The sequence below is a fragment of the Oxyura jamaicensis genome, chromosome 21, assembly GCF_011077185.1.
Source record: "Oxyura jamaicensis isolate SHBP4307 breed ruddy duck chromosome 21, BPBGC_Ojam_1.0, whole genome shotgun sequence".
NCBI lineage: Eukaryota > Metazoa > Chordata > Aves > Anseriformes > Anatidae > Oxyura > Oxyura jamaicensis.
In genome coordinates, this window is record NC_048913.1 from 5913135 (window position 1) to 5937116 (window position 23982).

At 39.1% G+C, this 23982-nt stretch overlaps 2 protein-coding genes across 2 annotated transcripts; both read left to right on the forward strand.

The window, feature by feature from the left end:
• The first annotated feature begins 4820 nt into the window (after positions 1 to 4820).
• Positions 4821 to 10751, forward strand: LOC118177135 (arylacetamide deacetylase-like 4). The gene is made up of 4 exons (XM_035344568.1): positions 4821 to 4976; positions 7862 to 8078; positions 8838 to 8901; positions 9974 to 10751. Exons 1-4 carry the CDS (start codon positions 4821 to 4823, stop codon positions 10749 to 10751), a joined length of 1215 nt encoding a protein of 404 aa, XP_035200459.1.
• Positions 10752 to 18003: 7252 nt separating this feature from the next.
• LOC118177319 (arylacetamide deacetylase-like 4) lies at positions 18004 to 23716 on the forward strand. Its single transcript, XM_035344943.1, has 4 exons — positions 18004 to 18186; positions 19492 to 19708; positions 21867 to 21930; positions 22260 to 23716. Exons 1-4 carry the CDS (start codon positions 18004 to 18006, stop codon positions 23032 to 23034), a joined length of 1239 nt encoding a protein of 412 aa, XP_035200834.1. The 3' UTR covers positions 23035 to 23716.
• Positions 23717 to 23982: the final 266 nt, after the last annotated feature.

Genomic DNA, 23982 nt, shown 5'->3' on the forward strand with positions numbered 1-23982 from the left:
TCCACTTCCCCACCTTCCAAGCAGTGACTGTACTGAGCAAAATCTTCTGTGAACTGGTTCACCCTCCTTGTACCTAAATGATGGGCTCCCTGAAAGACAGCCTCTTTCCCCATGCCATGCTGGTGACCAGCAGAGCAGAGGCGTTCAGGGACAGAAGACTGTAAGGCATTCCCTGCGTAGCCCTCCCCATTTTGAAATCCACTTCTCTGCTTGGTCATCAGTGTTGCTTTTGTTGCCCTTCTGAACACTGCAGAACTCTGCCAGTGCAGCCAATGTGGGAAGTGCCAGAACTAAGGATGTCCATACAATTCAATTCCACCTCGTATATAACATGTTAGGAGATGATCACATACCATTTCCCATACCTCTCATTCACTGCCCTGAGTGTTACACTCCTAGCCAGTTCAGCAATCCATACCAATTTCCTTTTCATTATTCAATGTCTGGACTTAGGCGTCATTTTTGGCCCACTCTCCAAATTCTGCACTGATCTACTACTGAGGTTTTGCCATGGTCCTTTATCTGTAGGTCTTAATTTACTACAAATGTTAATCAATTTCTTTTTATGATGTCTGCAGTATTATTAGCTCTTTTTAACACAGGCATTTTAATCTGTATTGAGGGTTATAACCATGGTAGTGCAGATGGGTAAGCAGAGAACAGCAAGTACAGAAACAGTGTGTTCCTTTTTTAATAATGACTCCAATATTTTCTGAAATTAGGAAAGTAGCAAGATCTAATTGTCTCCATGGAACTTCCTGTCCTCTGATTTAATTAATGATAGATCTGCTATGCGTCTCACATTCTTGAGATAGAATGCTTGTTCATATAAACATTTCCTATGTTCATATGAACTTGTTCATATAAACCATTTTATAATATCCAAAGTGTGGAATTAGCATTCAAAATTATCACTCATTTACATATATTCTTATTTTCTAGGGAAAGACACAACACTCAAGCACTTTCTAACAGCATGTCCCTCTCACTGTCTGCACGTTCAATGAGCTACAGTCAAGTACTTAAAGCACAATCGCAGACTTGCAATGTGCCTACAGAATTATGCACACGAATGCCTTTACCCAAGGACTTATGCATGCAAAGAAATACAGAGAGTTACAAGCGGGCACAAAACAAGCCATTAACAGAGTTTGTCAGTGCAAGCTTACAGCTAATGGCACTAAGCGTGTGCTGGTGAGGATTCGACTGGGCGAGTTCAGCTTTCAAGTTCAGGTTTTCAGCACCAGATGGCACTCCTGCTATGCAGGTCTTAACAGGAGCTTCTTGGGTCCAGCAGCACCTTCTCTAGGGAGCCCTCTCCCAGGAGGCGTCCATTGGCACCTGGTGTGCCCGAGTCTTGGCAGGTCACCTCAGCAGCACTGTGATTCAGAAACAGGCTGAGAGATCTTGTGACCACCTGAGGACTACGTGAGGGACAAGTTCATGTCTGTTCCAGCTGGTTCAGTCTCCCCTAGCATGTGCAGACACACAACAGAGTAAAAGCTTAAGGATGTTGATAATGTTGACAAGAATGATTCAGGCACTGGCATTTAGCTCTACACTGGAAATCAGTAAGAAAGGAAGATCCTGAGGCAGGACAAAACGGGATTTTGGCCTCAGGGATAAATTCCTGTGGTCTCTCCGACAGGAGTGAGAGATAAGGTAAAAAAGACAGAAGCTGGAGAGAGAGAACATACCTTTGGAAAGGTTATTTAGGTTGAGAAGGTTATTTCCCATCCTGGGACTGAAGGAAGTTTATAAATTCCCAATGTTTGTGCTAATAAAATGTTAAATGTTACTCCATGTACATGCAATGCCCAAAGAAAACCAATTTCTTACTTCATGAACCAATTAGTTTGCTTCTTTTACTGCTGATAATCCAGATTCTAGAACAGTTTTTACATGGAGGCTCTAGCAGTGACGACAGGATGTTGGTGGGGTGCTGTGATGTCTGGACCTAGTTAACGTGTCCGTAAGAGTCCAAGACCTAACAGCTCTCAGTAAAGTGGCACCAAAAAGATTTGAAAACAGCTGATCAATAGGTGGTAAGAACCTTAGAACAAATGTTCTGTCACAGGTGTCAGAAGACTGCTGAGGTTGCCAGAGGGGCCAAATCTGATAGGCATACTTAGACCACACCTAAGTCATTGGGACAGCATGAAATTCAGCACAAAGCTGAATAATTACTTTCGTTATTAGATGCTACAGAAGGGAGCTGCAACCATACTTTGTGCAATGCTATTTCCTAATGCTCCTGTTTGAGCTGTGAGAAAGCTGATATGCGCCTCAGTCGTGATAGGTTTGAATTTTCTTCCATTTCCCAAGAGAACATCCCAATCTCTAGGCTACAAGCAATGTGCCTCTCACCAATATCCCTTACCGAGCTGGCTGACACAAGCACTGCATGAAAGAATAAACAAAAAGGAATTAGATTTTGTACAAAGCATGTAAACAACCTTCTGGCAAGGGAGAGATAGGGAATGGGGTGTTGGGATATGAAAGTTGCCAAAGTGATGTTGGATAACATGAACAAACAGTCTGGGCAGATGAAGCAGAACACGAAGTTAAGCTTCTTCTCAGAGAGTGAATCTCCACACTCTAAAATTAACTTCCTTCTTGTTTATTCTAAACAATTACTAAACAGTTTCTGAAGGTAGGAATTAAGCATGAGGTCTTTTTTTCCTATGCAGGTCATTGATTGATTAAAGCTTTGGGGTTTTCTGAGTTTAAGTTTCATTTTAATCTACATCTCAAGGTCAGCCTATCCGTTGTACTCTCTTTCTGAAGGAAAAAAAAAAAAAAAAAAGAAAAAAAAAAAGAAAAAAAGCCCTCATTTTACCCTTACTGCTACTTCCCAGAGTGAGAACCTGTTGCCTTCACAGTTTGAGCAGACTGGTAAAGGGATACTGTTCCCAAAGGTGACATCATATGCACTGAAAAAGCCTTGCATTACAGACTTTTGTTTGTTTCAGGTTAAATCTTGTAAGTAATGATTTGTGTACTGAAGAATACAAGCACGTTATGTCCAGAGGAAGGCACACGGAACACGCAGAAAAGAGCAGGCTGCTGCTGTCTAGTCATTGCTACTAGTCCTGAAACCATCAAGTTCAGGTCTAGTTTTCATCAGCTGCAATTGTATTTCTACCTGAAATTATATCTGTAAACAATGCTTTCATGAGAAGACAGAGACTGCAGTACTCTAAGGCTCAACCAAGAGGCTGCTGAAAAGACACCACCACCAAAATAACCAAAGAAAACAGCTGGCACAGGCTTTCACCTGCTGGAGAGAAGATATGAATGAGGAACAAGCACGATGCAAACCACTGACACTGCAGACTGCAGCTGCTTCTAATTATGTTAGATTCACATGACCGTGTATAAAATCAGTCAATCTATCAATCAATTTATCAAGCTGCATCCCAAAGAGCAATTCTGGTTTGAGCTGGAGCCAAGACAGCCACAAAGGGAGCTGTTGGGAATGAGTTTCCTTTCGTTTGTTGCACACTTCACAAACTCTAATACTAAATTACTCTGGGATATTCGCCCCTGCAAAAAGCACAGAGACTAGTCACCATGTAAAACCCCTGTAAGATATATTTCAGTGCTTTGGTTGAATCTGAGTACCAGATAAATATTTTACTTGCCCTCTGTGAATGAGACATGTTAGGGAACGCTGCCTCACCTGAAAACGGAAAGTCCCTAATGATGCTTGTATCTGTCTTGAGATGACTTTCATGTAATTAGGAATTGCCTGTAATACCTACCAGAAATAAATTTCCTAAGTGCTACACATAATGTGCAGTTACCTGTAATATACCTCTTCACACAGAACTGTCATGCATAATTTGAGATCAATCTCTACTGCAAGTCCTGAATCCGAAGCTAATAAAAATCAGCCTAACTCTGTCGACTTCAGCAGAGCAGATCCACACCTGATAATACTCTGAGCGGGAGTTACATAACCACCCCTATATCCCGCAGAGAGGACGCTGTTAGACACTCACAGGGTTAAATATTATCACTGGAGATGCTTCTGCTTTTTAACAGCTGTATTTTTTTTTTCTTTTGGCTTGTTTGTCAGCTGTTCCACTATTATTATTTTAGCAATAATGCAATCATATTCGAATGCTCTCAAAACCAAATCCTAACAGTGCTATACAAAATCCAAAACCAAATACCATCCTTGCTTTGAAAAGACTCCATTTTAAGCTAAAGGATCAGGGATAGGGTAAACGCATACATTTTCAGCAGAGGTTTATGTGTATTTGTATAGATACACAAACAATTTATATGACAGGCACCAAATAGAAGGTGAAGAGAGATGTTCACAACACAGAAACTTAATTTCACTAGAAGTCTGAAAAAGTAAGGTGTGGGGGCACAATAAGTCCAGAAACTGAACAGCTCTGAAGGCAATGGCTAAGAAATCCTGTTCCACAGGAACTCAGAAAAGATACAGGCCCGGTGTATTCAAGCAATAGGCAGAGACATAACAAGTTTTTGTCTTCTTGTAATGCTGATGCTACAGATACGCAGAGCACTGGTTCTACAGTGATGGGCACAGAATCAAAACATGTAAGCTGTAAATATGAAAAACTGCTTATGCAAGCCTCCCTTGTGACTAATTGTTACTGTCTATTTAATTGTATGTTTTGATTGCCACATGCTTTCATTTTCCTATCGGGATTTTTAAGAGCTGGATGATGGGATATGAAGAGAATTGCTAAACCTGCGCCTTTACCTTCAGAAATACTTCCAAAGTCAGAGGGGGAAGGAGGTCACAGCTGCTTCTTCCATTTGACTCCTGACAGTACAGCACAATGGAACTTCTCTTCACAATTTTTCTGGTTGTTTTGACTGTCTTTGTGGCAATGTCTTTCTATTATGAACACCCCAAGGCAAAAATCCCGCCTGGAATAAGTCAGCGCAAAAAGCTTTACGCTTTTCATTATATCATGAACTTCGGGTTTGGTCTGGTGAGTAAACTTTGCTTAAAGCTGGACTTTTTAATTTAATTTCTGACAGAGGGATAAGGGATTGGTGATTATTTCTGGTATAAATGTTTAAATGTACTGCGAATACACAGCTGGATGTATTTGGCACTGCTGACACCTTCAGCTCAGCTGGGTGAAAGATGACTCTGTTGCTTGCTACCACTGAAGGTAACAATATAGAAAAATAAAATTCTGTGGACAGCCTAATATCCCGTTTTTTCTAATCGCTTAAGTTTTAGCTGTTTAATCCTGTTGCCTCATGCAGTGCTGGAAAATGTGAGAAGCTACCACATGTTCTATGTGGAACTTTGTGTAACACAGTGCTTATTTAGAGAATGAATAACTACGTGATCTCAGCTCTCTGCTACAAATGCGTTGCTCTACTTCTGAGCCATCTGACAGACAGCTGCCACATTTGAGATCTTTGGTCTTTCAGCATGTCTATATGACTTCCTTTTTTTTTGAGTTAGTGCACCTTTAAAAAAACACTTCTGTGATTGCTAAATCAACCTTTTAGCCTTTTAAATTATCCAAAAAAAAAAAAAAGGCAAAAAGCTTCGGTGTCTTTGTGTTGTGCATGACATTTCGCTGCAATTCCATGTTCTAATGCTATTAGTTTTTCCTCCCTTTCCCTGCTACACTGCTTATAAAGTTTTTTTTGAAGTCAGTAAGCTTCTGAGGACGTGACTCATTACATCCCGTGAGAACACCTCACCCAGCTCCGAACGCTGCTATGATAGTAAAGCAATGAAATAAAATGGGATAGTAAGTCAAATGAAGTTTTCTTACATATGCTGTACTATGTGTGGACCTCCACGTTTTCAAAACAGTGTATGAATACTTTTTATCCATCAGACAAAGTTTTATCTTTGTGTAATTCATATGTAAGATGCCAAACTGCAGAATTTAGAAGCTCACTGCTGACTAACGGAGTTCTCAACTTCTAATCTTATCCTTTCATATCCTTTCTGCTGGCCAGTGAGAGGCCAAGGAAAAGCATTATACCACATTACCTCAAAGGAGCAGAAGGAGAAGGATATTAATGTATGACTAAAGCCAAGTATAAATGCAATGAAATTTCGAGTCTGCTGTCAGGCAGATTACTTATGCCAAAGTAGCTCAATCCTTTCAAGGGATGGCAACCCATGAGGTCAAAACTGCAGGGAAAACAAAAGTTTACTAGGACAGACCTAGTGTCCAGCTGAGACAAAAGATGCATGTGAAGTCACTGGAGCCAGACCAGTTTGAAGCAGCTATGTGCAACCTAATACATTTTACGAAGAACTGTTTGCATTCACCTATGAAGATATATTTAAATCAAAAGAACTATGTCTTAATAAGGTTGACCTGAGGAACTGTGAATGCCCCATCTCTGTAAGTGTTCAAGGCCAGACTGGATGGGGCTTTTTGCAACCTGGTATAGTGGGAAGTGTCCCTGCCTATGGCAGGGGGTTGGAACCAGGTGATTGTGAAAGGTCCCTTCAAACCCAGACCACTCTATGATTCTATTCTATGATTCTATAAAAACTCTTCATAGGAAAACCTATGGTCTGTAAGAAGAAAAATGGACAGATCAGTAAAGCTAACATTAGTCAGAGGGCTTAAAACCTGTCTTTTCTGGTAATCAGACCTGCAATGATCAGGGGGCTGGTTAAATTATGCTACATACAGTGTTAATAGCTCTGTAAGTTTCCTGGACCCCATTTCTCCTAGTAATGATTTAGGCAGAAGGGCTGGCACAAACTGGGTGCAGATGGCAGGCCTCCGTACCTGTGTAAAAAGAACAACCCCACGGTTAGCACAGCCGGAATGGCCCTCCCGCTGGCACCAGTCGCTACCTGCATGTTGCTGCAGGTCCCAGCCCTCTGCCTGAACACGTACCTGGATTCTCCTTTGTAATCTAAATCGAGTTCCTCTCTGCCTCTCACACAGCTTTCCTCCTGGTGCATGGAAACCTCCATGCCAGGTGTTGTCAGTGGGATCCATTGTTCAGCATTTCACTGTGAATGACAACACTGCATTCACAATATATATATATATAATAGAATAATAAATAGAATAATATAAAATATAAATATATATACATATAGTAATGATAATAAAATACACAAACAAGACAGACTGCTGTGCTTGCACTGGTTGCAGAGGCCGAGCTAGACAATGCTTCAAAGGAGGTCACAGCTCCCCAGTCCTGTCCTTTGGCTGTCTCATGCTACCCATAATCTTTCTTTTCATGCTGTCATGTCTTCTTTCAGAAGATCCTTTTGTTCAAGCCCAGGGCTACTTAAACACCTAGTAAGGGGAAGTATTTGATACCTTCTGTCTACTATTAATAACTTGAGTGTTCTTCCACTCATAAAAACTAAGCCAGGATTTCACCACTGCAGAACGAGATCATTTGAAAAACACCATGCCCACATCTAAATTTTCTAATATAATCCAGAAATTATCACCAAAGCTAACTGTATGTTCTGCTAGATAGTACTGATAACATTTTTGCCAGAGATGTAGGACAGTGTTAATGAACCGGTTGCAGTGATACTGTGAAAGTGACTTACAGCCAGGTTTGCCCACAGGAAGGCTTTGCTTCTGGAGACTCATGGACACAAGGCAGAAGATTCTTCTCAAGCAGTTACAGAAGATAAATTCATCCATTCCTTTCAAATCTACTGCCCTCTGAGTTACAGATTCTGCAGGGTTTGCATTACAATGAACGTGAATCCACATCATCATAACTGGCCCCTTCACTGTCAGAACCATCAGGAGACAAAGTTTGAACTGACCATGGAAATTTAAGTTTTTGTGCTCATTCTCCAGGTAAGATGGAAATTTGTATTAATTTGTGGTTTCTTTTCCTTTATTAACAGGCAACGTTAATAGAAAAAATTGGTATCACTTCAGAAGTCCATTTCCTCAGGATTTTGATGGATGGAATACCGCCACCAAAAGATAAACATCTTTTTATCAAAGACTTAAGATTTGAAAAGATCAAAGTAAGAATGTACCAGCCAAAAATGTCAACCACTGGACAAAGAAGAGGAATTCTTTATTTTCATGGAGGAGTTGGACGGTTTGGAAGTATTCGTAAGTAATGTAAATAATATGAGTTGTATCTACAAATACTATGCAGTTACTGATCTGACACTGAATTTCTTAAAAGACAAGAAGAGGTAGTAGGTAAAGCATTATAAATAAAAAAAATCATGTCAGGTTAGCAGAGTAATTTTACTTACATGCAGCAGGCATCAAGTTAAATGATCTTTCTACAGATCAGGTATCTAGACGTTTATTGTCTTCTCCCTCACGTTTATGAGAGAAGCTGAAAATTTCGTAAGAATTGTATTTTTTTCCAAGAACTCAGTTCATGCTCACATACATGTGCAAGCTTGTGTACATGTGCGTATACTGCTGTGCATTTACAATGGAGGTGTTTACATGAAAAAAATACAATTTGGATTTTGAAATGGACAGGGGTAAGAGATTAGATGGTGGCTCCTGAACAAGAAAAAATAATATGCCAGATTAGGCTGCCTTCTGTTGTTGTTGTTGTTCTTTTAATAAGTTCTCATCTTCAATGCCACTTTGGCAGTTGCAGCAGTGGTGCTTTCTATTAACTTTTCAGTGAGAAGAATGAAACAATGAATAGTAAAAATTCCAGGTTTCTTACTGGCAAGAAGATTCCCACAATGCAATGAAACCATGCGCAATGCCCAGATTAGGTCATACCAACAATAGGTTTACTGTGTAGCTTAATCACAAAACAGATAAAAAACTGCAGAATATTTTCATCTGACTTATTTTTAAAACAAGTTACAACTCCATTGATGTGTTTTGTTTTTATAGAGGCCTATGAAAGAACATGCCGCTACATTGCTAGGAAAACCAACTCGGTGGTTGTGTCTGTTGGGTAAGTGGAGTCGATCCAAACACACAACGTGACAGCCATTCGTGTCTCCTTTCCAGGTTTATAATTCTTTAATGCTTCAGTCGCTGCAAGCCAAGTTTCTAGCAATCTGCATTGAGTATTTGTATTTAATGATCACATGCATTTCACCAGCACTAATTACCCTTAGAAAGAACTAGTCAACTAATCCCCACTTATTTATTTCCAAATTTCCATTATAGCAATTTTATAATTTGTAGCTACCACTAGATGAGGATGTTTTTATTTCCTAAAGCCATACACAAAGCACTGTAAGTTGAAGCCTGCGCTGTGTTTGCAGTGTAACTACCTCTGTTGATAGCACAGTTGCCCAGACCACTAAATACTCATTTTAGTAGTTGTGACCACTAAATACTCATTTTAGTAGTTGTGCAAAACTACGTATGTGTGTGCACAGAGTCCACATTTAACTTGCAACCAGAGGTGACCATTTAAAATCTTTTTGTGATGAGCTGTAATACATTTTTAAAAGAACCAAATTTTTAAAATTCACAAAAACGGTTGTCTTGGAATTTGATTAAAATTGCACTAATTACTATTAGCATCCCCGAACACTTGAAGAATCATCATATCGATTCTGTTTATAAATAATTCAGTTTATAGAAAAATGCTGAAACCTTTTTGTATTTTCGTCATCCATTTTCTACACTCATATTCTCTAATAATTTGTTTGGATTTTTTTTTCCAAATTTTTGAAATGTGGAGAAGTAGCATTGCTGACAGATGAATTCACACATACGTGCCTTGCCATCTACTTGTACAGAAAGTCAGTGTGTGCCTTCAGTCCCCTGAGTCACCTGCTAGGCAATTACATACATATTTTGCAAAGACAGAAGAATGCACTGACCCCCCTCGCACATTAACAATAGTAGCAATAAGACAGCATAAGCACTAAGCATTAGCAATTCTGATGACGTAATTATCATCTCAGAAAGTTGTCCTGTCTTCAGAATGAAACATATGAAGGCATGAATGTAAGGACAAGGGGACCATTCGTTAGATATGACTATGTTAAAACATTTTCATTCCTCTTTAGGTATCGCTTAGCTCCTGAGTACCCATATCCAACCCAATTTGAGGATTGTCTCACTGCCACCGTACATTTTATGAGGACAGCACAAAATTATGGAGTAGACCCTTCTCGCATTATTGTCTGTGGAGATAGTAGTGGAGGTACACTCACTGCTGCTGTTGCCCAGGCACTGGTAAACAGAAAAGATATCCCAAAGCTGAGAGCACAAATCCTAATATATCCTTTTCTCCAGGGTGCAGACTTTAATTTACCTTCCTATCAGCAGAATGAGGGCATTCCCATTTTGTTAAAGGAGCGAACCATCTCTCTTGGTTTGAAGTATCTCAATACAGACTTGTCTGCCATAAAGAATGTGCTGCAAGGTTGTCATGTTTCAGAAGAATTGAGACTGAAGTATCAGAAATGGCTGAGTGTTGATAACATCCCTCATGAGTTTAAAACAAGAGGCTACACACCAAGTACAGAACAACCATTCTCAGAAGAAATCTATACATTGGTCAAGACTGTTTTTGAGCCTGTTTTTTCACCACTGCTATCTGAAGATAGTGTTATTGCTCAGCTTCCCGAGACTTTCATTCTGACCTGCGAATATGATGTACTTAGAGATGATGGACTGCTGTACAAGAAACGATTAGAGGATCAGGGTGTAAAAGTGACCTTGTGCCATCTGCAAGAGGGATTCCATGGAACAATATTCTTAGCACTTTATGGTAAGATAGCATCATTCCAATCTGGACTCAAAGGCCTGGAACATATAACAAAATTTCTAAGGTTGATGTAAAACTCTGTTTCTTTCATTCCCTTTCCTGATTCCTATTGCTCACTGCTTGCAAAGATTTTTCAAAAACACCTTTGATTTTCCTTTTCTTAAATCATCTCTTGAAATTTCGGCATTAGATTTATTGTCTTTTTTATCCAAGAAATTGATTTTGTGATGGCTTTCTCTTCATTTTTACTTACAGTATGCAAAATCAGATGAATTTACCTTTCTTCTACCATCTCCTTCAGAGTTTTCTGTTGTACCCATAAAAGATCTGGCCCCCATGGCAAGTGTTTCCCAATGCATCATAGATTAATAGAATCATTCAGGTTAGAAAAGACCTCTAAGATCATCTAGTACAACCTTTAAGCTAGTATTAAATTCTACCACTAAACTATGTTACTAAGTTCTAAACCTACACGTTACTTGAAGACCTGCAGGGATGGTGACTCAACCACTTTTCTTGGCATGCCATTCCAATGCCACACAATCCTTTCAGTAAAGAAAGTTCTCCTAATATCCAACCTAAACCTTCCCCTGATGCTTGGCTTAAAAAAGTTTGAAAAAATAATATGTAAACTGCAATATATAGCAAGCATGGTCCATGATTTATCGAGATATTTATCTTATGAAAGCTGAGTTTGAGACAGCCTTGAAGAGAGGTGAACGTAGCAGAAAAGATGTGAGCACAGACATAAAAGAAAGAAGTTCCAACCCTGCAACCATACTCCTGTTCTGTGACCCCCAGTATGAGAGAGACCTAGACATACTGGAAAGAATCCAACGTGGGGCCACCGCGATGAGCAAGGGACTGGAGCGCCTCTCCTGTGAGAGAGCTGGGACTGTTCAGCCTGGAGAAGAGGAAGCTCAGAGGGATCTTTCCAATGACTGTAAATACCCGAGGGAAGAGTGCAAAGAAGATGGAGCCAGACTCACCACTTTTTTCACCTCTAATTCATAAAACAATGATACCTTCTTGATACCAGAACAAGAAATCACAAAAAACTCAAACATTTTTCAGTTGAATATAGAACTTGAGCACTCACATCTAATCATGAGACACCACTCCAGTACTAAGCGGCAGCCAGTTAAAGAATTCAGATCTTAACATGCAAAGTAAAAGGCAGAGAAAATCACATAGGGATATAACATTTCCTTGGGAAAGAAGGTTAATAAACCTACAGCTTTCAAAGAAAAAGACTAGCTGACAGGTAGAAAACACAGTAACCCAAATATTGATGATTTACATTTTCTAGTATAATCCAAGTCATAAAATGTCCTGGTTTTCAGAGCTCTCAACAACACCCTGAAAAAGGGTGTTTTGCTGAAATAGTAACCCTAAAATTCCTGGCTGTCAGTAAAATCACTCAGAATGATATAAATACATGAAGATAAGAGGTGAATGAGTTTATTGCCCGTGATCAGAAATGATGGTAAACTACGAGAGTTTTTTTTTTAAAAAAAAACTAGCAAACAGGACTAAACACATTTCCAATCAGAGTATAATTATTTGAAATCTTAAATGTTTTCATGACAAAGTTCTGTCTATTTCCAGATAAAAAGATTTCTACTGCTTGATGTATAATCAACACAAATAATTACATAAAATGTTTTATATCTACATTTTACATGCATTTTGATAAAAACCAGTTTGCACATATGATTTGGCATTTAATTTAAATCTGTATTAAGGATTCATAATCGATAGTGAATTTCTGAGATGGAAGACATTCTCAAATAAAAATGTCACTGTGATTTAAATATACTTGTTGCATTCTATTTATTTCATATTTTGATATTAGAAATGTGAGTATTGAAATGTCAGTAAACGTTTTAATGACACTGTTCTCCTGAGGTGAATGTTTCACACTGTAATTGTTTCCTCTCTGTTTTTATTATACTCCAATATCCTGCATTACAATTATTTGTCATGCTGTTAGACACTAAGATCATGAATTCTTCAGGACGTTGGAGACATACTGCATTTCCATGCAGAAATGGAAGCACGGGTAAGATGCTTCAGACTTACAGTCAAAACTTCTGACTATCTTTGATTAAATTAATACCTGAAACACTGCCCACACTATGAACTACTTTTGTTCTTGTCAGAGAAATTTCTAGCTCTAGAATTTAAAATTAATAAGCTCTTTACCTGACATTATTGCATATATCTTCTGCCCACTACTGCCTTATCTAAACCATAATCAAAAGCAAAGAATGCTGCGGCCAATTATGTAAGGGAAGTCTTCAGATAGAATAAGGTACCTTACAAACAATGGATGCCGTTTGAATGGCTATGCATTACAGAAAGATGTTGAGAAAATTAGGAAATGGAAAGCAAATTGTTGTGCACCATTCCCATCACCAGATGTCAGTATACAACTGATCTTTCCATGCCATTAGAACAACCTGGGAAACTGCTTTCTGCTCTTGGGCACATAATATGAGTGCCTGAAAGACATCACAAAAGGTCACAGAGTGTTTTAGGCTTAAATATTTTGACTGACCCTGCTGCTATGCCTTCATATACAAAAGCAGTAGGTTTAACAACACAGTAGGATTTACACCATACTAATTTTGAAGTTCAATTACCTGTTCTAAACTAATCAAATTACAGTGGTTTATTACAGAACTTTACAACTTCAATTATCTTCTGTTTGCTATCTTTACATTATCTCTATGTACTACTCTACTTTAAAGTCAATACACAACAGGTATTTTGGAAAATAAGCAGACAATTAGAAAATACTCCAAATTTTGAATTCAATTCTTAATATATATATATATATATTCTCTGCTTATGATGCACATTCTCCGTAGGATACTGCTGCTGAAATAGACAGAATCCTGTAAATTATGGTTTCTTTTATTCCTGTCAGTTGTCTTCTACTTGCCCATTACCCCAGTGTTTCATTGTGTTTATTGACTCTCTCGTGATAGTGAACAGAACAGAACAGACAGAACACAACAGAACAGAACAGAACAGAACAGAACAGAACAGAACAGTTGGAAGGAGCCTTCAAAGATCAAGTCCGACTGCCTGACTTCTTCAGGGCTAACCAAAAGCTAAAGCACATCAGTGAAGGACTTGTCCAAATGCCTCTTCAACACTGACTGGCACAGGGCATCAGCCACCTCTCCAGGGAGCCTGTTCCAGTGCTTGGCCACCCTCACGGTAATGGAATTGTCCCAAACACCCAGTCTGACCCTCCCCTGGCACAGCTCTGGGCCGTTCAATGCCATCAGTTACTGGGGAGCAGAGAGCAGAGCCTCCCTCAGTGCTTCCCCTGCTCAGGGCACTGCAGAGAGCAACTGGGTCACCTCTTGGCCTCCCTTTCCCCAAACCGGACAACCCAAGCATCCTCAGCTTCTCCTCACAGGATGTGCCCTCCAGCCCTTTTACCAGCTTTGTTGCCCCAAAATGCAGTTTGTCCTCTTGGCTGCCAGAGCACACTGCTGGCACCCCCAGGTCCCTTTCTGCAGGGCTGCTCTCTCCAGCCACGCATCTCCCAGTCCATACCTGTGTCCGGCCCTGCTCCGTCCCAGGTGCAGCATGCGACGTTTTCCTTTGCTGAACTTCATGCCATTGACAACTGCCCAATCTAGCTAGATCCCTCTGCACGGCCTCTCATCACTGCAGGGAGTCAACAGCACCTCCCAGTTCCATCTTTGATGATTAGCATCGGCAGCAAACTTGCTGAGGATGCATTCCTCTCCTGCTAACCTGAATATTCTGAGTTACAAGTATCAGCTGGATCTGGCCACAGCAAATTAAGGCTGTTGCAGTTCTGCCATTTACATTCAAACTGCTTCTGACTCAAGAACACATTTTGGTTTGGTGGCCTGTCATCAAATGCCAGGTGGAGGTTCTGGAGCGGTTTATTTGGACACCGTTTGGGTGGATCAGAGTTCATCCATCCTGAGGAACAGAACTGCACAGCCACCGCGGCACACACATCCAAGAACACATCCACGTTTCAGAACGCTACGTTAACAAAAACCTTCTGCAGAGTCATCATTTCAAAAAGGTTCCTGCTCTGAATTGTACACCACAAAATCCTAATTTTTCATCGCTGAATGCTGAACATATTTGTTATCGTTTTTATTTCTAATTTTTGACACAGTACAGCTTTTTACTGCAGAATTTGTTAGCAAGTGTTTCACCTGGCAGTCACTTGGAAGGGATATACTTCATAGCAGAACTGAGAGGAAGAGAGGAAAGGAAGGACTTAGAGCAGACTAAACAGAAGGCGATGTTCAGCCACAAATGAGAGCAAAATGCACAAGGAGTGGCTGCTGATTTGGGTGGGGAGATGGAGATAACAAAGAGGGAGGACACCAAAAGGTAGGTAGGAGGCAGGCAGAGTGAAGAAAGAGACAGATCAAGTAACTATACAGCACCTTTAATAAACACTTTCATCTGGTGAGGACTAAGCTGCAATTTCTTAAATCTTTTTATTGTTCCTCTAAAGGCCACAGTAAATCCATATCCCAGATTGGAAGAGTAAGGCGCACAGGTGTGAGGAGCTCTGAGACGCTTTCATTTGTTTACATCAATTCAGAAATTTGAGCTGGAGGACAGTGAGATTTCTCCTTGGTGAAACTGGAGGTAGTTAAATCGCATTATAGAATGTAATTGTCATACGACATTACCTAGAGTAAATAAACACATCAACAAAGCCAGGTAAATTATATGTACAGGAGTGTTTCATTTCAAAAGGTACCTCAAAAACAAACAAACAACAACAACAACAAACAAGAAGAATTAAAAATGGTAACATAGCAGCAGCTATTATTTCTGCTTTTAATCTTTCCATGTAATATTTTTTTTAGCTTTCTTAGCTTTATGAGTTCCAGTTAGTTACTAAACCTGGCTATATGTGACTGAATCGGTACCTCAGCCATTATATCTAGCAACTTTATCGTATTTTAGTTATTGCTTGTAGTATTTCCAGCATTACACATAGTAGCTTCACAATAGTCAACTGTTTCCTAACACAGCCTACAATCAGAAGTGAAATGTTTTGCAATATTTTAAGGAAAGACATTGCAAAAACAGTAAGACCTGACGTTCATGTAACTCATAACCATCAGCTACCCTGACATTTTTGGCTTTATTGGTGTTTGGTTTGAAAGCTGCCTGCCTCTTATTCTGATAAACCACAGATGTGAAATTGGTGAGGTTTATGCATTCTCTACCTACAAAGAGGCATCTACAGAGTGCGATGAGGTGGCCCCTGAGCCTCCATTATTGGTATTTCTATTAATAGGGATTGTTATAATCCTTTCTCTTGCCATCATTACAATGTCCATTAGAAATATGCTGAAAAATGATGAAAAGAATGAATAATAGAGGTAACTATCTTCTTGCATAAATGGAGACTCACTGGAAAGAATTTACACTATGTCGATTATGTACTCACCAACTGATATATTAAACATGTCAGTCTCCAGCAAGTCTAACTTTGATGAATAGAGTATCAGTTTTATGAGCTCTGAAGAGTTAAATGTTTTATAAGAACAAAGTGCCACATGCATGTCCAGAAATACACATTACAACTCCAAACTCTGAGCTGTATCAATTTTACCAGGTTTAGTTGAACCTCTTGAATCTTTAGCAAATGTAAACCAGTTCCTTCCACAAACAGGTAAAGCATTTGGGGAAGCTGGGGTTTGCAAAGAGCTTGCTGAAAAAGAATGGATGTATGAGTATACCTCAACAAAGAGCTGCAGTTTAAAGAGCTACCACCATAGCTTTGTATCCAAGATAGATTTCTTTCTAGTGCCAGAAAGAACATTTTTTTGTTTGCAAGCATCAGTAGAAAAGTGACATGCAGCAACAGGATCATTTAATTTATTTAACACTCTTTCTTCTTTGGTGCTTTCACAACATCTTGGATGACGTTACTGGTAAAGTGCAATGAATTAATAGAGAAATTATTGGAATTTTTCCTTCCTTATAGCAAAGTAATGAAGCAGCCTTGAGAGATATTTAGCAGATTTCTAACATGCAATACAAAAAAGGGAGGGCAATACTTTTAAATTTTAAAATTTTAAATTTAAATTTTTTTAAATAAAAAAAAAAAAAAGAAGTTGATAAGGTTAGATCAGAACGAGTATTGCCCATGGGTGGCTGGATATGGTTTCAATACCGTACAATTTGACATTACTAAGACCAACTATGTTGCTAAATTTGTGAACTATACTACAAGGAAAAGAAGGCCCCAATCACCAAACGTAAGCAAAGCAAAGCCCTTACTGTGAACAGCTGAGGGCTTGCCTATTTCACAAACGTTGGGGCAGACACACGGTGCTTTGTCCCACACATTCTTATCTCCACCAGCTAGAATTGTGCAAGTCAGCTGACCTGATTGTTTTGATTTAAATATTGTGCTAATGAAACTAAGGATGAAATCAGTTTTCAGACTGGAATTTCACTTTAAAACCCAGGAAAGGAAAAAAATTTGGGAAATGTAACTTCAGGATTGAGTATAAGATTCTTAGAGGTTAATCAGTGAAAAGGTTTTACCAGAAACAGCAGTGGCTTCAATCTCCAAAGACATCCTGCACCTGGAGAGACCTTCATGTAAGTTAAGAGTGGCACAGCCTAGCGCTGATTTTACAGTGACCACTTCTACTCCTACATCAGCGTGAAGAATGGAATCTATGCTAAAATTTCACAGCTAAATAATAAACATCACATAATTAAACAGATCTTTCCACAGAAGCGTATCACAGGTTATATTCTGAGCAAATGTCCTCCTACTTAACTGGGCCTGTGCATTCCACTATGAAACAAAATCAAAAAATGTGGATTTGAATATTTTTCTTCTCGGAGTATCCACCTTGGTGACGACTGCAAGTAGGTGCACATCTCTAACGTTAAAATCGACAGCTGTAATGTCCCTCCATAATGAGCCCACAACAAACAGACACAGACGATCTTCACATGTGGCCCAGGGACAGACACCTCTATGTCAGTGAAGAACACACAACATAGATCAATTCCATACATTTTGAATTTCTCCTTTTATAAAGAGTAAATGTTTCCCCCTCCTCCTTTTTTTTTTTTTTTTTTTTAGTGTAAGGAAGTGTTGCCAATAATATCATTAGCAAAGAAGGGTGGAGAATATCAGAGTATTGCAACATTAATAAACTTATTTCTGCTTATAAACTGAGTGCTTAGTCTACTGTGAAGACACCTGCGAAACACTTGAAAAACAAGGCTTTAGACAGAACAGGGTTTTTTGGAGGTCACTTCCATAGAAGTGAAATGGCATTCGTCTATACAGGTTTAGCAATAATTGGAATGGTTTTCTTCTCTCCTGTTATTATACCAGCACTATTTCTGGGAGGGTTATTTTATGACTTTTTCAATTCAAAACTGCCACCTGGAATTGACCAACCTCTAAAGCTTCGTTTTTACCATTCCGTGATGATTACAACCATGATGTCGGTAAGTCAGCTTTCTTAATACTGGGGATTTCCTTTTTATTTTGGTATGATGCTTGGGAGCTGGAAGATAATGGCATAAGAAAAAAAAAGTAAAGTGGCAGCAGCGATTCACCCGCCTGAAACGTGTAAGCACTGATAAATGAACCAAATGATACAATTTCTTATGTGGCTAGTTCAGAAAGCAGGATATAGGCATATTTATGAACTACATGCTTGGGTTTTTCTCATTCTTTAAAAATGCCTGTGTGTCACTGTGTGTATTTACTTGCATGAATATCCAATATATCTACTCCATAATATAAAGACAAAATTATTTCAAGCTGAAAGCAGAAATTAATTATTATGGGAAAAAAAAAGTAAAAATGGGAGACCTTCACATTCAAAAATTCTGGAACTTGTTCCTCCCATCTCCTCAGTCATGTGGCACTTTCAACATCATAGGAACTTAGTACAGATTTGTAGAGAGGGAAAAAGAATCAACATAAAAAAGTTGTTAGTGAGTGTGTTACACCACATTCTAGATCTACATGTGTTAGTCTTAAAACAGGAATTTCCTTGGGCTAGAAGTGACCACTAAATCCTCTAAGAGTCTGGACATTTTCCCCTATAAATACCACAGTATTTTGACATTCACTTCAAAACGGTTTATTTTGAAGTTAAGACATTATGTTGCAGCTGGAATGTAGTTAGTCTTTTCTACTAAACCTCAAAATTTTCTTCTCTGCGTAATTAAACTTTGTCCTTTTTTCCTACAAAATATATAGTATCTTTAATATAAAAGAACTTCTAAAATGTTGCCCTCTTCATCGTAGCTTTAAGAAGTAAAAGCAACCGCTGGTGTTTGTGTACATAATGAGCCTACGACTCCCATAGATTTTAGCAGAGCTCAATTTATAATTTAACATCTAATCCTCTTTCACCACCTTCACGCCACCCATAGTTGCTTATGACACTTATTTCCAAATCAAAACTTATTTTACTCGTTTCCCCCATAATTTCAGCTTAAATACATTCGTAATTATTTTTCAAACTCACAAAAAGAAACATGCAAAAGTAGATAATGAGCAAGAGCTTATGCAGAACGGGGTTTGCTGTGTTACTTTTGGGCAATCTTCTGTAACACTCAATTCAATCAAACCAGTTCAAAGATTTCTCAATAATCACCATCACGCCACTGAAGCAATGTCTCCAGTACCTCTTGAAATACAATACAGTAAAATAAACCCGAGACTTTTATTATTATTATTTTAATTAAAGGGAGTTGGAACCTTTCATGCTAATTTGCTGAATTCTTTCTTTTCAACAGGGCAAGATTCTGGAGAAGCTAGGGGTCTGCAGTGATTTAACCTTGCTGCGATTTGTGGTGGATGGAATACCACCATGCAGAGATTCAAAACTTCTTATCAAGGATCTCAAAGTAGATGAGGTACCTTTGAGGATTTATCAGCCTAAGTGGCCACCTACTGGCAAAAGAAGAGGAATACTGTATTTTCATGGAGGCGCTGGCACATTTGGGAGCATTAGTAAGAAATCAGCAAGTTCTATTTCTAAAATCAAATCTAAACCTTTACCCTTCGGAATGTGTCAGTCCTTTCTCTGGTGCTTTTGCTGCTTAACTTTAAGAATCAAAGAATCCAAACGAAGCATACATATGCTTTAATACGTGAGCATTACAAATAAAACCAATTGGGGGGGGGTGGATTCTTGTGATTCTACTGCACAAAATAAATGACTTCTTGTTCAGAAAGGGAGACAACTCTTTGGTTGTCTCCGTGGCTGCCTGCTCAGCCTATTAACCGTTCTGGATCTCTTTCTGAGCAACCAAGTCTACGTGGGCTTTGCTTGGAAGCCAAGGCACCTAGCATGGAAATCTGAATTTCATTCCAAGGGTCATAAAGGGAAGTTTGTGGGTTTTGAATCCTTTACTGATTCAAAGGGTAAGTCTCCACTTGCACAGTGTCAGACAGAGTTCAGTTCTCCACAGCTGAGGTTGTGAGCCTACGTGGCTTGGTTCAGCACCATGTAGAAATGAAAGCTCATAATAATTCAGGTCCCATTCTGTGGCAGAAATAGTCTATCCTCATTTCACTGCACAGCATGTAGTCTGGGTGGAGGGCCGGGCTGACACCTGCTGCGATGCTTCTAGTTCCAGAGCTAGTGTGGGTCGTGGTGAGGACTCAAGACCCAAGCTTCCATGATTTAAATGAACAGTGAATTCCTTTCACTGGAAGAAAAAACTACCATAAAGTTGGAGAGTTGTTTTTCAAAACACAATTGCCATTGCATAATCTGCACATTAAAGGCACTGCATCGTAATATGTCATGGCTTAGTATAACAGCCATACCTGTACACTGACTATACCTGCATGTGACCTTTCACTTGAATTCCCCGTGGTATTTGGTAACAGGAAAGCAACTAACATAATGGCACGTTTTTAAAAGGACTTGCAGACTAGAAAGCCTGAAGTCCGGAACTGGCAAATTAGCAGAAGCTACAATGAGAACAGAATTGTTGAACAGATAAATTTGAATTAGTCCTTAAAATCCATGCAACTTATATAAAATGAAGCTATTCTTCATGAATCGATTTAAGCTTTTCATATGAGTCAGCGAATAAATGAATAAAGGAAACTGAGTTGATAAAACTTACTTTGAATTCCAAAAGACTCTCCTAAAGAGGTTACACACCCATGACACCTGAGTGACTGTCTTGTCAAGACAGTGATTATCCTTGACTTGATAAGAACTGACTACAAGATGAAAATAAGGTGGCTTGCAGGAGGTTCCCCTGAGATTCCCATAAGGATCTGGGACCGGTGCTAACCAGTGCTATTCAAACACAGAAAAGCAGGTGAGCGGTGATACGATAACTCCTGCAGTGCAGGCAGTGGCTGGCTGAAAAAGTGCAGAATGCCTTTCAGATGTTAGAGGATTAGGTAATAAAATGGTAGGTGAAATGGAGAGCAGAAGTCAAACAGATGAGCAGAACACCCTAACGTTACAAATAAAACAATGACTACTTTGCAGGAAGATGATTTTTCAATTACGTTAGCAAATTGCCTGAAAATGTTGACATGGTGCACAGTAGCAGTCAAAAAGAAAATACAGTGCCATGAATTTTTATTAGGAAAGGAAGACTGGACAGAACAGGAAACCTCTTTATGCAGTTGCAATAAATCCATGATGTATTTAAATACTGCACACTGCTCAGAGTTTGGGTTCCCATACTTCAAACTGGATCTAATGGTACCAAAAAGACTCAATGAGAGGCTGTGTAGATGATGACAGTGCTTCCTTACAGAGAATAAATGAATAGACTAAGACTCTTCAGGCTGGAAAAGATGGTCAGATACACTGAATGCCTCCAAAAAGTCTCCAGAACCGTCCCAGCCTACAGAGGTTGGAAGAAAGGACAGATGTCTGGGGAGGAATACAGAGAAACTCTCCGATCAGTTAGGAAAGCTCAAGCCCTGGTAGAATTCCATCTGGCCAGGGATGTCAAGGGCAACAAGAAAGGCTTCTGTAGGTATACCAGCGACAAAGGGATGACTACGGAAACTGTGGGCCCTTTTGGGAAGGAAACGGGAGACCTGGTTACCTGGATATTGAGCAGGCTGAGGTACTCAGTGACTTTTTTTTTTGCCTTTCTAAAACATAATTTCTGATAAACTTTGTCTTTAGGAGCCTTTGAAAGAGTATGCCGCTATATTGCCAAAAAATGTGACTCAGTGGTTGTGTCTGTTGGGTAAGTGCTACTTTTACATAGAAATATTTATGGTAACACAGCTCATAATTGAAACATTTCTGAAAAATATGCTGGAAATATTTACTATTTTAGACGGTGCTCCCCATTTCTGGCTTTAGCCTTTAATTTAATTTAGAAATGTGCTTACAGTATTCTAAAATAACTGTATACCATTACTTTGTGTTTCCAGTCTACGTGGAGTTAAAAACAAACATAAACTTTAAAATTTAGATAAAACGCCCTACCTACCATACCAGTCACCCCAGAACAATGCAAATTATTTTTTTATAATTACTTTGACAATAACCACAACGTCTTTGACATTTCAGTTATCGTTTGGCTCCTGAACACCCATATCCAGGGCAGTATTTTGATTGTCTCAATGCTACCATATACTTTATGAGGAACTTAGAAGAGTATCACGTGGATCCTGCTCTCGTCATCATTAGCGGTGACAGCTGTGGAGCTAATTTTGCTACGGTTATTTGCCAAATACTGGTAAATAAAAGGGATCTCCCAAAAGTACGTGCACAGATCTTACTTTACCCAGGACTACAAGGGCTAGATTTTCATTTGCCTTCCTATCAGCAGAATGCTAGAGTCCCCGTGTTGTATCGGAAACTAGTTATCTACTTCTGTTTTCGTTATCTTAATAGAGAGCCATCATTTCTGGAAGATGTCCTAGAAAATTGCCATGTTCCTGAGACTATGAAACGGAAATATAAAAAATGGATAAGTGCTGACAATATTCCTGATGAATTTAAGATTAGAGGCTACATACCGCAGAAATTCACTTCATACAAACATGAAGTCCATGAAGCAGTCAAAGAACTGTTAGCAATAACATTTTCCCCCCTTTTAGCTGAAGACTCAATTATTTGCCAGCTCCCTGAATCCTACATTGTGACCTGTGAGTTTGACGTGCTTAGGGATGATGGACTGTTATACAAGAAGCGATTAGAGGACAATGGCATTCAAGTAACCTGGCATCATTCCGAGAGTGGTTTTCATGGAATTTTAGCCTTTTTTGGCTATGGGATTTTTTCCTTTTTATCTGGAAAAAAGATACTGGATAACACTGTGAATTATATAAACAGTCTATGAAAGTATTTTTCAGAAAAATGGTGCGAGTCTTACACTACCCATGGTGAATTTATACTTGGCAAAGAACGCAAACACATTTGATTTATGTTTTCTATTTTGACTGCATGAGGAAGTGCATCTAATACTTTCTAATTTCTCCAGTTACTCTCAAACAAATGGTAAGATTATTTAAAACATCAGCATTCTAGGAAACATTATTATAAAAACACACAAATAAGATCAAGCACCTGGCACTGTTTCACTTCACCTCCCGCAGTTCTAGTACCTCTGCACAGCTGGCACACATTCAAGGCAAACGACAAGCACATCTCTTCCTGAAGCTTCTATTGCAGCCCAGAAATGCTGAAGACAACAGCTGGCGGCTCCTTTGGCCATTGTGGGAGGTCAGAGATGGTAACGGTACCAGAGAGAGAGCAATATCTCTTAGGTTCTGTGGAGTCCTATGTCAGACAGTAAAACTCCAGCTATGTATTTTAATTTCTAGGGTTAGCTGGCACAAAGACTACATTTTTCCTGAAATACAGGTGTCTGTCTGGGACAGACTTTCTCAATTGGAACTACTACGGATTTGATTTTGTTTGGAACTTGAGAAATGATGTTTTGTTTCGGAACTTGATTCTTAAACTGGAATCCCTAAACTTCAGTGAATGTGCACATGTTAGCGGAGTGCAGAGATGAACCTTCTTTCCCTTCTGCTACTCTTTCAAGATTATTTTATGCTTATCATATGTGCTTATTAAGAGTTCACAGCTGTATGAAGGTAGAGCAGCAGAACATTATCTTATCAAGAAGCTCTAATGTCACGCCAACTTTGTAACGCTTTCGTCAATAACAATAAAAGCTAGCAATTCAAAATCCTCTGCTGAAAGAGTAAGATAAATTTGCTAATCTCAGTAATAAACCATACTCGGTAATAAACCTAAGTAAACGCTTCTTGGTGAAAGAAGC

Bases quoted from the DNA above. Each gene is read 5' to 3' on its own strand.
- LOC118177135 (XM_035344568.1), top strand. From the start codon at position 4,821: ATGGAACTTCTCTTCACAATTTTTCTGGTTGTTTTGACTGTCTTTGTG. The intron at 8,079-8,837 runs GTAAGTAATGTA...TTGTTTTTATAG, and splicing joins TGGACGGTTTGGAAGTATTC to AGGCCTATGAAAGAACATGC. The intron at 8,902-9,973 runs GTAAGTGGAGTC...ATTCCTCTTTAG, and splicing joins TCGGTGGTTGTGTCTGTTGG to GTATCGCTTAGCTCCTGAGT.
- LOC118177319 (XM_035344943.1), top strand. From the start codon at position 18,004: ATGGCATTCGTCTATACAGGTTTAGCAATAATTGGAATGGTTTTCTTC. The intron at 18,187-19,491 runs GTAAGTCAGCTT...TCTTTTCAACAG, and splicing joins TGATTACAACCATGATGTCG to GGCAAGATTCTGGAGAAGCT. The intron at 21,931-22,259 runs GTAAGTGCTACT...TTGACATTTCAG, and splicing joins TCAGTGGTTGTGTCTGTTGG to TTATCGTTTGGCTCCTGAAC.